The sequence below is a fragment of the Myotis brandtii genome, unplaced genomic scaffold, assembly GCF_000412655.1.
Source record: "Myotis brandtii unplaced genomic scaffold, ASM41265v1 scaffold1704, whole genome shotgun sequence".
NCBI lineage: Eukaryota > Metazoa > Chordata > Mammalia > Chiroptera > Vespertilionidae > Myotis > Myotis brandtii.
The window spans coordinates 339,364-352,872 of record NW_005356277.1 but is presented as its reverse complement, the minus strand read 5'-3'; the positions used below and the strand labels follow the sequence as shown (position 1 = coordinate 352,872).

General features: G+C 37.1%; 2 protein-coding genes across 2 annotated transcripts; both read right to left on the bottom strand.

The window, feature by feature from the left end:
• Window positions 1-4: 4 nt before the first annotated feature.
• On the bottom strand, window positions 5-622 carry LOC102255363 (olfactory receptor 51F1-like; the record flags this gene model as incomplete). Its single annotated transcript, XM_005863062.1, has 1 exon — window positions 5-622. A coding segment is annotated over exon 1 (618 nt), but the record flags the coding sequence as incomplete, so codon positions are not given.
• Window positions 623-6,702: 6,080 nt separating this feature from the next.
• On the bottom strand, window positions 6,703-10,675 carry LOC102255051 (olfactory receptor 52R1). Its single transcript, XM_005863061.2, has 2 exons — window positions 10,643-10,675; window positions 6,703-7,656 (listed from the first exon to the last, which is right to left on the bottom strand). Exons 1-2 carry the CDS (start codon window positions 10,673-10,675, stop codon window positions 6,703-6,705), a joined length of 987 nt encoding a protein of 328 aa, XP_005863123.2.
• Between the last annotated feature and the right edge of the window lie 2,834 nt (window positions 10,676-13,509).

Sequence of the window (13,509 nt, the reverse complement as noted above, 5' to 3'; positions counted from 1 at the left end):
GAGTATCTGAACATGCTAATTTAATCACATCTGGATGGTAACAGTAAGAATGGGAAAGGACATTTGCTCCACAGAAAGAGAGGGGCTTAAGGAGCAAGAGTAGTGGCACTATTAATATTACAGTGCGTAAAATCATTAAGAGACCCATCTGAATAATTCTGGAATGAGTGAGAATAGTAGTGTACCTTAGAGGATCACAGATTGCCACAAAGCGGTCAAAGGCCATGGCCACCAGCACCCCAGATTCTATGAAAGTAAATCCATGAAGAAAAAACATCTGGATAATGCAGCTATCTAGACTGATTTCTCTTGCATCAAACCAGAGGATAGCTAATGTTGTTGACATTGTAGAAATAGTCAAGCCCAAGTCCGCAGCTGACAGCATGGAGAGGAAATAGTACATGGGCTCATGGAGACTGTGCTGGGTGAAGATGACAAACAGGATCATGCTGTTCCCAGAGAGAGCAATGGCATAAAGACAGCAGAAGGGAATGGAGATCCAGGCATGGACAGACTCTAGGCCAGGAATGCCGGTCAACAAGAAAGTTGGAAATGTAGAAGTCAAGTTACTTAAGATCTCTATGTTTTGTAGATTTGTAGCATTTGTCCTCACAATGCTCATATCCTATAGAAACAAGAAAGTACATGGTTACACAAAATATCTAGATAAATTTTCTTTGTGTTAAGAGAGGTATCTAACTTCATAAATAAGTGCTCTACCATTGTGAAAACTCTAAATTGAACTCTGACATTTATCTGTGTTCATATCGGATATTTAGCAAAATATATGAACATTTTAGGTCTTAAATTCAAGGAAAATATGTCGGTATAATTTTATTCATTTTATTGGGTCTTAAATTCAAGGAAAATATGTCGGTATAATTTTGTTCATTTTATTGATTATTATTTTATATATTGACATAGTTTTAAGTTCCATTAGATCATTAGATTCTGTGAATAGAGACTTAGCTAAGAAAAATAATTACATTCAATTTTAGGTATATAATATATGAAATGACTAAGAGAAATCCACTTAAAGGTATCCTTAGATCTGAAGTGTCCATGAGATGTGAATCTCCAGGCAAAAAGTTCCAGATTTGAACTGGAGACAAAAACTCAGATTTTTGCTCCTTATAGATTTCGAAGTTGTGAATCATTTTAATCCAACATTGTGGCTGAACAATCTCAAAGAGTGGACTTATAAGTGAAAACTAGTGACAATGAAACTCTGCAGATTTACTGTAAAGGTTTATATCCTAAAGTGAGATGAGTGTAGACAAGTTATAGGAACCATAAAAACCAAGAGAGCATGGTGTTATGACTCAGTGCTATATGAACAATAGTGTAGAATTGCTTATGCAGTCAAGTCTACTAAGGGTCAAAATTTTTAAATGAGATCCCATGTAATGGTTATATTAGTGAGCCTAAAAAAGTAATCGAATTTCCCCAATGAAAGCTGAGAACCTGCTATGGTAGCATGAGGAATAAATGGGAGAATAAGCAGTGGAGGCACAGTGTATATTATTTCTGGAAACTTGTTAGTGGAAGCAAGGGGAAAGGCCATGACTAAGGTAGATGGAGAATTTTTGCAAAATTGTAAAGATTGAGCATCGTCCCATGCACCAATAGGTCATCGGTTCATTCCCCATCAGGGCAGGAGACAGCCAATCGATGTTTCATTGATGTTTCTATCTCTCTCTCCCACTCCCTTCTTCTCTCTCTAAAAATCAATTAAAATATATTTTAAAAAAAGATATAGTAAATAACGAGAGCTTGAAAATATACAATGGTATAGAAAATTCTTCAAGAAAGTACCAGGTGATTGATTTAGAACATGATAGTAATTAGCCCTCAAAAAATTGACATGATGCAATATACAGATCATGTGTCATAGAAATGTACACTTGAAATCTATATAATTGTATTAACCAATGTCACCCCAATAAATTTAATTTTAAAAAGGTGATTATCATCATTTCCACTGACATTAGAGAGTAAGTGGCAAAAAGGTAGATTAGTGGAGGGTTACATGAGGGCATTATGTGCCAGTGCTTTAAAATAAATTTTTTATGGTAGTCAAATACACCGAACATAAAATTTACCATCATAACCATTTTAGGTGTACAATTCAATGATATTTCATATATTCATAGTGTTGTGTGACATTACCATGAACTACCTCAACTCTTCTCATCTTGTAAAACTGAAACTCTATAGCCATTTAAACAATACCCCCCTCCCATTTCCAGATTCCCACTAGTCTCTGAAAACCACCATTCTACTGTCTCTCCTTATGTTTTGATTATTCTAAATATCCCATATAAATAGAATAACGCAGTATTTGTTATTTTGTGATAGCTTATTTTACTTAGCATAATGTTCTCAAGGTTCATACATGCTGTAGCCTGTGTGAGCATTTCCTTCCTTTTTAACTAGTGCTTACTTTTTGCCCCACATGAGTTTTGAGTGATATTTACTGCTGTTCTAGGAGTATGAAGTGATGGATGCCAGTTTGAAGATAAGTTAGAGGTTTTCAGTAGACATTGCAGAAAAGAGGAAAGGCAGTTGAATCAATCCACACAGAAATGTTATAAATGTTATAAAGTTTCATTCAATTAACATTTTAAAAATATTTAAATGAATACATTTACATTGTTAAAATCAATTCTAGGAAGACAAAATCAAATAATAGCAATATTAATTATTATAATATTAATATGTTTTTAATTAAACATTTAAAAATACTAGGTAAAGTTTACTTCCTGAGAGCAAATACCCTGTAATAAGTATACATGTTACTATTCCCTTTATGCTTGTTTCTACAGATGCTTTTTCATTTCAAGTTCCTAGGGTTTTCAATCAATCTGAGAAAAATCATTACAATAGTTAACTATAATTTCATAGGGTTCAGAAATCTGTGTGTTATATGGATCCCTGAGGACAGGGGTGACTGTAAGTTATCTGACTTTTCTACAAGCTCACATGAATATTTGTGAGTAGGCACCCATCAAAGTGCAATGTTCGCACAATAAAACACCTTTCTCTACCTTCTTACCAACTTCATGTGGAAAGAGGAGCCTTTTCTGTCTTCACTAGCAGGGAGAGAACAAGTTACAGTTCCGGATCCAAGGCCTTTATAGCAAAGTGGGATTGAGCTGTGGGACCATTGGCAAGATGCAAATCTCCCTGGGGTCACAGACAGAGAAAAACTGAAAAATTTCTCTCTCTCCATCTATTAATACAGGACAATGTGTTCCATGGGATCCTTAAATGCAAATAAACTAAATCATCCATATAAATGGATGTTGCTCTGTCACTGGGGAATAGAGAAGGGCAGGTTGTTGTGTCTGTATTATCCATATGCTGTGAAGATAAGAAAGCAAACCAGTGTTTCCTGGGATAATCATAGTGACAATAAAGAGTGAAGAAATTTGCAAACCACTCTCTAGGCCCTTGTTTCTTTATTACTGCATTGTTCCATAGGGAGGATGATACATCCACTCGTGAATCCATCTTTGCCCAGCCACTCACAAGCTTTTCCCCCTCAAATGGGTCAGCTCCTGATATGTGAATTGGGCCCTATTTTGCTATTGGCTGGCATCACTGTGTATGAGTAATGAGTTCTCATGTGTGCTTACTCTGGTAGATGCTGTTTTCCTGTGGTAATAAATGGAAGGGTCCAGATTCTTGGGAGAATTTGTCCAGTCTTGTCAATGTGTGCAGTTGAGTATGGATGCTGATTACTTCATAGGCCTAGCAATTCTCGATTCATAGGAGAAGGAAAGACCAACACCCAAACATTACGTTTCTCTTTTGTAGAGAAGTCCCACATTGACAGAGAGAATCTTGGGTTTGCCTAGATGTCAATAAGACCAGTAATATGGTTCTCATTTAGCTATTTTTCTTTGATTTCTATTTTGCTATTATTCCTATGCTTTCTTGTTTGAGAACTCTTAACAGTAGAAAGTGTGAGTGGTTAAATTCAAACACCATAACTCTACCTGCAACCCCTATCAAGTGTCTGAAATGATACTTCTGTTATTTACATAACAGACTTATCTTATTTGACTAAAAATATCCTTCAAATTTCCATGGGAATAATAAAAGTAGACCTTAGAACTGAGAAGTCTGGTATCCAGTTTTGTAGAAATGAGGCAAAAATAAACCTGTAAGTACCATCTTGTGGTTAGTAGTGGAATTGTTGGGATAATAATATCAGGCACATGTGATTCAATCATTCATTCATGTTAACTAGTGTTTTTTCCAGTAAGCTAGGTTTGGGAATAGAATAGTGAGCAAATATACTGTGCTTTTATGGAATTTATATTCAAGTCAGAAGAACAGATGATAAATAAATAATTTAAATAATTACATATCATACTAAGATAGGGAGGAAATAAAGTATTTATGTTAAAAGAAAATTATAGGGGGCAGGATCTAGTCAAGATACAAGGTTAAGAAACATCTTGCTGAAAAGGTGGTTTTAGTTGAGACCTAAAGGATGATTAGAGGGAGATAGAATGTCCTAGAAAGGAACAATGGGGCAACCTGAGATGATTAAGAGCAAAGCCCTAAGACAGATAAGTGGTTGATGTGCTTGGAAATAAAGAATACTAGAAGGGCTGAAGCAAAGGAGAAAGGTAACAATATACTAATTGAGGTATGTTGAAAAAAAACACAATACACTACTCATCTCCAATAGGAAATGAACTACTCATACATGTAACAGTATGGATCTGTAAAACTTTATGCAGAGAAAAAAGTGCCACACTCCACTCAAAAACGTATCATTTATTTTTATATACATATATAAAGTTCTAGTGAGAAAACAATTAATCCACAGTGAAGAAATCATATCAGTGTCTACCTGTTTGGGTAGAAAGAAGTGATTGGCTACAAAGAGGTAGAAGAAATCTTTACAAAGTAATGAAAATGTTCTATATCTTAATTGGGCTGGTAGTTACATAGGCATTAAATGTTTCTGAAATCATCAAAGTATGTATTAAAATATTTTTATTTTATTATCTCAAGTTATTCAATTTTACAAAGAAAAAAGGGGGAGACTCACAATCATTAATTGATTTGCTGATAAGGGAGTAAAGATCCCTTACAACTCTAAATTTCGGAATTATGAAAATGATCCTGCAGAATACTCATTAATTTGGGGGGGGCACTTTAGGCTCAAATAGCTATTTCTTTTGGGAGAAGCAAACATATTACTGATTCCTTTATCTGATGTTGGTTTTAGTAATATAAAAGCCTGAACTTTAGAACCTTCTTTACTATTGACTTTGACAGGAGAGTGGTAAATGAAGATAAAAACACAAATGTAAGGGTTGTAACCAATACGTTACCTTTTTTGAGGTGATGGTATTATGGGTGTATGAAATTGTCCAAACCTATCAAAATGTATGTACGTATTAAATATATGCAACTTTTTGCATGTTAAGTATACTTCAATAAAGTCGGAAAAAATAAGAAAAAATAAAAGAACATAGTTTTCTAAAATAGCTTAAAGTTTTAATTTTAAAGGAAATTAAATATTTATAAATATCATTATAATTTCTAGTGACTTTTTCACTACTTTTAACCACATGAGAGAATCTCCTTCCTCAGTCTTTTCCCAAACTTCTTCGTTCTGATAACCATTGTCATCAGGAAATCAGCAAATTTTGTAAAGAGACCAACTCAGAATACCTAATCCTAATTGTTAGCAGTCTCAAGAACTTGTGATTTTGGAAAATTTACATCTAGATTTTCAAGTTTTACTGAAACGTAATCTATTCCAGAGTCCCTCATCCTTGCAGATTGCCCACTCCACTCCCCAGACTTTGGCACTTAATTAATCTCTTTTGTACACTTTTGTTGTTTCAATTACTTTTTCATACTAAAATTAAAGTTCCTCAATTGAGGATAATTTTTAAAAAATACATAAACGAGCAAAAATAATTAAAATACCACAAATCTTATTACTCTGAGTAGATGTTATTAGCATTTGGATGTATTTCCAGAATCTTTTTCTTTGCACATGTATTCCTTTTTTTTAGTATTGGCATCAGCCTTATGGACATTTGTTCTCCCCCCCCCCCCTTTAATATTATACCATGACCATTTTTCACACACTTACATACTCTTTGCAAATATAATAGTTAAATGACACATGATATTCAATTGCTCATTGCATTATCTGGTTCCTTATAGATTAATATTGGAATGTTTTCTGGTTTTGTTTTTATAAATAATAAATATATACACATCTTTGTACTGTTTTCTAACATTCTATTTCTATAAAGAGATTCCAATATAGGGAAAATTCATGTACTTTTAACTGTTTTGATGGAAATTTTATACTCTTTTTAAAACAAGGTATACCAACTTAGTGTTCTACAAACAATGTAAAAATAATTTTTACTTTAGTGGTCTGTGGAAGATGATATACTTTTCAAAATCTTCACTCATTTTGGAGATTTTTACTGTTTTCTTGTGATGATGAACATAGGTCAACTCAGCACTTCTCAGAGAAGTCTTATTCTGGGGATGCTGAAAATTGTCTCCTTTTGCTTCTGGAAGGTTGCCGACCTCTGGGCCAGTGGTTCAGAGAAATGACTTAGTGATGAGATATGATGGCCTGGCAAACTTTCTGCATTTATGTCCCCAGAGCAGTGGGGTGATTGGGGTGGTTATGATGCTGTGCACTTGGGCTCAGGGGTCTTTTCCACAACATCCTTGAATAACCCTGTCCCTGATTTGTTTGGTTCTAACTCCATAGATGATGGGATTGAGCATGGGAGGCACCAGTAGATAGAGATTAGCCAACATGACATGTACCACTCGGGGCACACGGTGTCCAAAGCGATGGGTGAGGAAAGTAAAGAGGGCTGGGATATAAAAAGCCAAGATGACACAGACATGGGAAGCACATGTACCAAAAGCCTTGAGTCGGGCTTCACCAGCGGGCAACCCCAGCACAGTCCTCAAGATCATCACATAGGATATGCTGATGACTATCATGTCAAAGCCAACCACCGAGAAGGCCACGAAGAGCCCATATGCACGATTTACTCTGGTATCAGCACACACCAACTTCAACACAGCCATGTGCTCACAGTATGACTGAGGAATGATCTGGCTGGGGCAGAAGGGCATTCTGGAAACCATAAAGCAGAAGGGGCTCACCCACAAAAACCCTCTCATCATCACGACTGCCCCCAGTTTACCCACTGCAGAGGGGGTCAGGATACTAGAGTGACGAAGTGGGAAGCAGATAGCCACATAACGGTCCAAGGCCATTGCCATGAGCACCCCAGACTCCACGGAAGAAAAGGCATGGATGAAGAATACCTGGATGAGGCAGGCATGGTATTCAATCTCATGAGCATGAAACCAGAGAATAGCCAGCATTTTAGGTTGGGTGGAGGAGGAGAGGACCAGATCAGTGACAGCCAGCATGGCCAGAAAGAGGTACATAGGTTCATGCAGGGTGTGGTCAGTTCGAATTATGTGGAGAATAGTGATGTTGCCAACTACAGCCACCACATACATGGCACAAAATAGAAAGGCAATCCAAAAGTGGGAACTCTCCAGTCCTGGGATGCCAAGCAGGATGAAGGACATGGGATGAGAAGAGCTGTTTCCTGAAGCCAACATCACAGGATGGTTAAGTTCTCCATTGGGAAGGTAATCTACTCTCTGCAGGTGATAATCAAATAAGTCAAGTAAATTATTATTTATAATCTTTTGGAAGGAGCAATTGAATAATAAGGCAATAGCATTTAAGGATAAGCTAGAATAATTTCAACTACTTTAATAAATAAAAATTTATAACATAAAGTGATGCTACTCTTGATTCTTTATTCATATTTATGCCATTCAAAATGGGGTCAGAACATACTAGCTGTAAGTGTAACTTTTTTATAAGAACATTGTTTGGAAAGTAGAATCTACTAAGGGAAGACTATATTGACAAATAATGTCATAGTAATTCTCACCCTTTTATTCTTTAGACCTAACAACTGATTTGGTTAACCTTTCCCCTAGGCCAGTAGTTGGCAAACTCATTAGTCAACAGAACCAAATATCAACAGTACAGCGATTGAAATTTCTTTTGAGAGTCAAATTTTTTAAACTTAAACTATGTAGGTAGGTACATTGTTATTAACTTAATTAGGGTACTCCTAAGGCTTAGGAAGAGCCACACTCAAGGGGCCAAAGAGCCGCATGTGGCTCGTGAGCCACATTTTGCCGACCACGGCCCTGGGCCCTTTTTATCCCTCTGTTTAAGCTGCTTGCACAACTTCCAGGGTGGAAAGCCAGCTGAGAAATGCAATAAATTAGTGCCTTGTACATGACTCCACATCCGTGCTTTTGGTCATACACTGTCTTTGCTAGATAATGATTGATTAGAATACTCACCCTGGTGGAATAAAGTAGAGATTGTTGCCCTCTTATGACAAAGGCATATATGAAAGTTAGTCACAAAATTATATACTGAATTATAGACAGATCTGCATTTGAACCCAGAATCTCTGCCACATCACTGGAGTGGCTCTAGAATATGCCCCAAGTTGGTCTTCTGGGTATGGGCTGCTTTTTCTAAGAAAGCATCTTTATTAGTTTCTGCCAATGAGTTTCAAAGGAGAACTCAACTGTTATACATAATTTTGGGGGGAGTAGTGACTCTTCTCAGCCAGGATTCAGCTACTCACAGTGTGCAGTCTCTTTCACAAGCCAGTACTCACTCCAGACTCTCCAATGGCCTTCCCACAGACCAGAGCTCTCCCATAGAGATGCTTCTCAGCTTTCTCATTCCATTGACTCTGATTTTCTGCTCTAAGATTGTCTTTCTTGGGTGAACAACAAAGCAGTAGAGTTGACCTAGGACCCGAGTCTGATGTGGAACATGAGGGCCCTTGACAGGTAGTTCTCTTTCCTCTCTGTGCTTTCTGCTGCTATCCCATGGAATCAGCAATTCCCTTATCATTTTTTTTTCTCTCAGACCTACGAACTCCACATGCAGAGTTAAGGCTATAAGTCATGGAGAGTGGACAGGGAGTTAACAATCTTTGATCATTTTTGTGCAGTGCCTGAGGTTTACAATAGTGTTTCTGTGGAGAAGACAGGTTATCTGGGTTAAGGGATGGAAATGTACATTCCCTAAAGGAAGAGTGTCATACTTTCCCTTTTGACCAGCATTCTTTGCCTCCTTCCCTGATTTTAAATATTTCCTCCCTCCCTACCCTCTATGGGCTAGAACGCTTGTGAGCATAGTGCATATTGAACGATGAAATTGTCATCTTTTTCAAGCATTCTAGATAGGGTGATCACACAATGAACTTCAGACTCAATTTATCTTTTCCCTAAAATATAATCTAACTTGTGGGAACTTGGCATGGCTTTTGTTTCAGGAAATATGGTTATTAGAATTATATTCTCACATTGATGGAGCTCCTCTTTCATCTGCGAGTATGGGTTTAATCCAGCTTTGGTCCCCACTGGCTCTGTGGGGGCCTCAATTACTGCACTCATTATGTAGAAATAGTTATGTCCATTAGTACAATGGTGTTGCTCAAGCCTAAATGGATGAAAGATATAATGGGCTGAGATCTTGCTAAGAAATAGCTTCAGGGATATTTAGATTTTGTTTTCTCATGTTGGGGCATCTAAAACTACAGCATAGAACAGCAATGCTGGAGCAGGGTGAGGTTCAGGTCCAGCCTCCTTTGTGCAGGGATTGCATATGGAGGTGGTCTTTCTATTCTTCTGGAGTTTCCCTGAAAGACAGGTCGAGCAGTGAGTCTTCTCAGAAGGAAGGTCAGCAATCAAGGATCTCTCGACTGGGAGCCCCCAGTGAGTCAGGCTATTCTTCACAGAACACATCTTGCCTTCCAGCATCTTGGAGCCCCTGTGAGTCCTACTTCTCTCTGGGAGGGGCAGAGATAACTGGGGTACAGGAAACCACTCACCTTGAGCTCTGTTTTATCTCTGACCAAGCTTCACATGACCATGAGCAACTCTAACTGGCTCCTGGGATTCAGTCATTAGCAGAGACCTCAGATGAGGGCCTATTTAAAGGTCTATTGAAGTCTGGCCTTTCCCTTCCCCCAAGCATTAGTTCTCCTCCTCCTGAGCCCCACTGCCTCATGCATTGGCTTCCTCTGAGACTAGAGACTAAAGCTGGAAGCATTAACCCCTAACTTTCCCCTCTCCTCTGTGTACACAAGTACAAAAGCAGGGGATTTAATGCATGTGGCAGAGGGTGCGTTGTTGAGATTACACAAATGTGAGTTTATCTGTATGAAGGTAATTGTTGTTAGTCAGAGTATGTACACTTATAAGTGAAGGAATATTCTGTTCAATGTGAAAGTGTATTGATATGTCATGTGGCCTTGTGTTTATGGAAGAATAGATCAATACATTATTGAAAAAATGATAGAGATAAGAAATAACTCCAAACATAATTAACTGATTTTCAGCAGAGATATGAATGCAATTCAGTGATGGAAAAATGTCTTTATGGTACTAGAAGAACTGGATATCTGCATGAAAAAACAAAATGAACCTAAACTTCTATTACTTTAATATAAAAATATCTTGATTTGAAATATAATATAAACCTACTTTTAAAAGTTAAAACTGTAAGGATTCTAAAAGAAGAAAAATATGATAATATTGTCATAAGCTTGAGGAAAGCAAACATTTCTTAGGCAGAACATAAAAGACATTAGCCATAAAAGAAAAAAAAATAACATTAAAGCTCATTTTAAAGAGTCTACTTCAAACGATTACATTATAAATATGAAAAGGCAAGCAACAGATAGAGAAAATAGTTACAATGCTGTACCTGAAAAAATAAAAACTTACAATTAATAGAAAGATGAACAACTCACTAAATTTTTAAGCAAATGATTTAAACAGGTACTACTTCACAAGGGAGATAAAGGAATGGATTTATATATATATATGCATATGAAGAGGTGCTCACCATTATTATTATAGGGAAATGAAAAGAATCAAACCACAATGAGAACCAATGCAAACTCATTAGAACAACTAAAATTAAATACAATGATAACACTAAGTTTTGGCAGAAATGTGGGGCAATGGGAGCACCCATGCACTGAGTAGAGCCACATCAGGAACATTTCTGGCAATTTCTTTAAACTTATTAAAGTCAAACATCTTTTTGTCCAAGGAATTTCACTTGTAGTTGCATACCCCAAATAAATGGCTTATATATACATAAAAAATGTTAAAGAATGTTTACAATAGCTGTATTCATAGCAGGTAAAATGTGGAAACAACTGAAATATCTGTCAATCAATTAAACAAATTTTGCTACATTTAGTCAATAGAATACTACTAAGCAAATAAGGAAAAGGAAGAAAGAACTGGGGGGCGGGGAGTATATCTTTTATAATAAAAACCTAATATGCAAATCAACTGAACAGCAGAATGACCGGTGGAACGCCCAGTCGCTATGATGCTCACTGACCGCCAGGGGGCAGATGCTCAATGCAGGATCTGCCCCTAGCCTGCAGGCCCCAGGCCAGCCAAAGCAGGTGCCAGCAAGGGGGCCCCAATCACCCTGCCGGTTGCCCCACAGATTGGCCCGATCGCCGGTCAGGCCTAGGGACCCTACCCATGCATGAGTTTCGTGCATTGGGCCTCTAGTATAGAAATAATACTGTGGAATTCAAAGCACCAAGGATAAAGAGTAGAGCCTAATGCTTTAAAATAGGGAGATGACCTACAAAGGAAGGCCAGTAAGTTTAGTTTTTGTCTGACAGGCCTAGTAGTGAATAGGTGAGATTTCTTTAATAGTTTCTACATGCCAGACTGTATTCTAAAGGTTTTTAAATTACAGAATGACTTATTCTCTACAACAACTTCATGAACTTGGTCTCAACATCCTCATTTTACAGGTAGAGAAACTAAGGCACAGAGAAATTAAGTTTTCACAATGTAGATATATAGACCCAGTACTTTATCGCTAGTCTTATTCACTATGTTAAACTAAACCTTAAAATGTTCAGAGAAAGCCCTGGCCAGTGGCTCAGTTGTTGGGAGCGTGGTCCTGTACACCAAAGATTGTGGGTTCAATCCCCAGTCAGGTGTGTACAAGAGGCAACCAATCCATCATTATCTCTCACATTGATGTTTCTCTCTCTTTCCCTTCCTCTCTCTAAAATCAATAAACAAGTGTGGCTCAGTGGTTGAGCATCAATTTATGAATCATAAGGTCACGATTTGGTTTCAGGTCAGGGCACATGCTTGGTTGTGGGCTCTCCAGTGGGGTGTGTGCAGGAGGCAGTGAACCAATGATTCTCTATCCCTTGATGTTTCTATCTCTCTCTTCCTCACCCTTCCTTTCTGAAATCAATAAAAACACTTAAAAAAATCAATAAATACATTTCTCTTTTTCTCTCTTCCTAAGATCAATAAACATATCCTCAGGTGAGAATTAAAAAACATGTTCAGAGAAAAATCTACTTGGTTGTGGGCTCTCCAGTGGGGTGTGTGCAGGAGGCAGTGAACCAATGATTCTCTATCCCTTGATGTTTCTATCCCTCTCTTCCTCACCCTTCCTTTCTGAAATCAATAAAAACACTTAAAAAAATCAATAAATACATTTCTCTTTTTCTCTCTTCCTAAGATCAATAAACATATCCTCAGGTGAGAATTAAAAAACATGTTCAGAGAAAATTATTTAAAAATCTAACAATTCTATATAAAGCCAATCTATCAATAAAGTATAGGGTCTAAGAAAATATATTTTTTGAGACAAGCAGGAACACAGAAAATTTATCATTTTCTGCATCCATTTTTTTTTTACCTGAATAAAACTGGATTATGTGCTTCAGCAAAATGGAACAGATATCCAGTAAAGTTCAACTATTGCTAACCAAGTATGAATGGAAACTACTCAAGAGTGCCATGTAAAGTAATTCAGAACTCAGAACTCAGAAATTCAGAACTCAGGCTCCATCCAAGACATAATGAATTAGAATTTTCATTTTAATAAGGTCTTGAGGTTATTTGTAGAGTCACCAAATTTTGCAAACTTTTAACTACCATCCTGAGTAAATATCATGAGTGGGATGATGAAGAGAGCCTCTCTATCCTGCTAGCAGGCAAAATGGAAGATAATTTGAAATTCAGAGAAAACAGAAAGTGGTCTTAGAAATCCACTATTCATTATAAATGAAATGAAAAAGTGATATAATTGAATCATGTACAAGGAAAGAACCTATTTTATTTTGATGAATAGATGCTTCCTTAAATAGAGATATGGGCTTAGTGATTTAGGATGATATACGTACATTCCTTTTTTAGTTACAGGAGAAAATGTCAAAGTCAGTCAAGCCAAGGAAGTGGAGTAAATTGTGATTCTGTGTTACTCAAGTTTGGCATTTATTATATACTAGAGGCCTGATGCATGAAATTTGTGCAAGAGTAGGCCCTCCTTCCCCCAGCTGCTGGCACTGGCTTCCCTCTGGCACCGGGACCCGG

Excerpts from the sequence above, each read along its gene's own strand:
- LOC102255051 (XM_005863061.2), bottom strand. The coding sequence starts at position 10,675 with ATGACAATATTATCATATTTTTCTTCTTTTAGA. Across the intron at positions 7,657-10,642 it reads CATATTTTTCTTCTTTTAGA|CATCCTGTGATGTTGGCTTC; the intron begins ATCCTTACAGTT and ends GGAGAACTTAAC.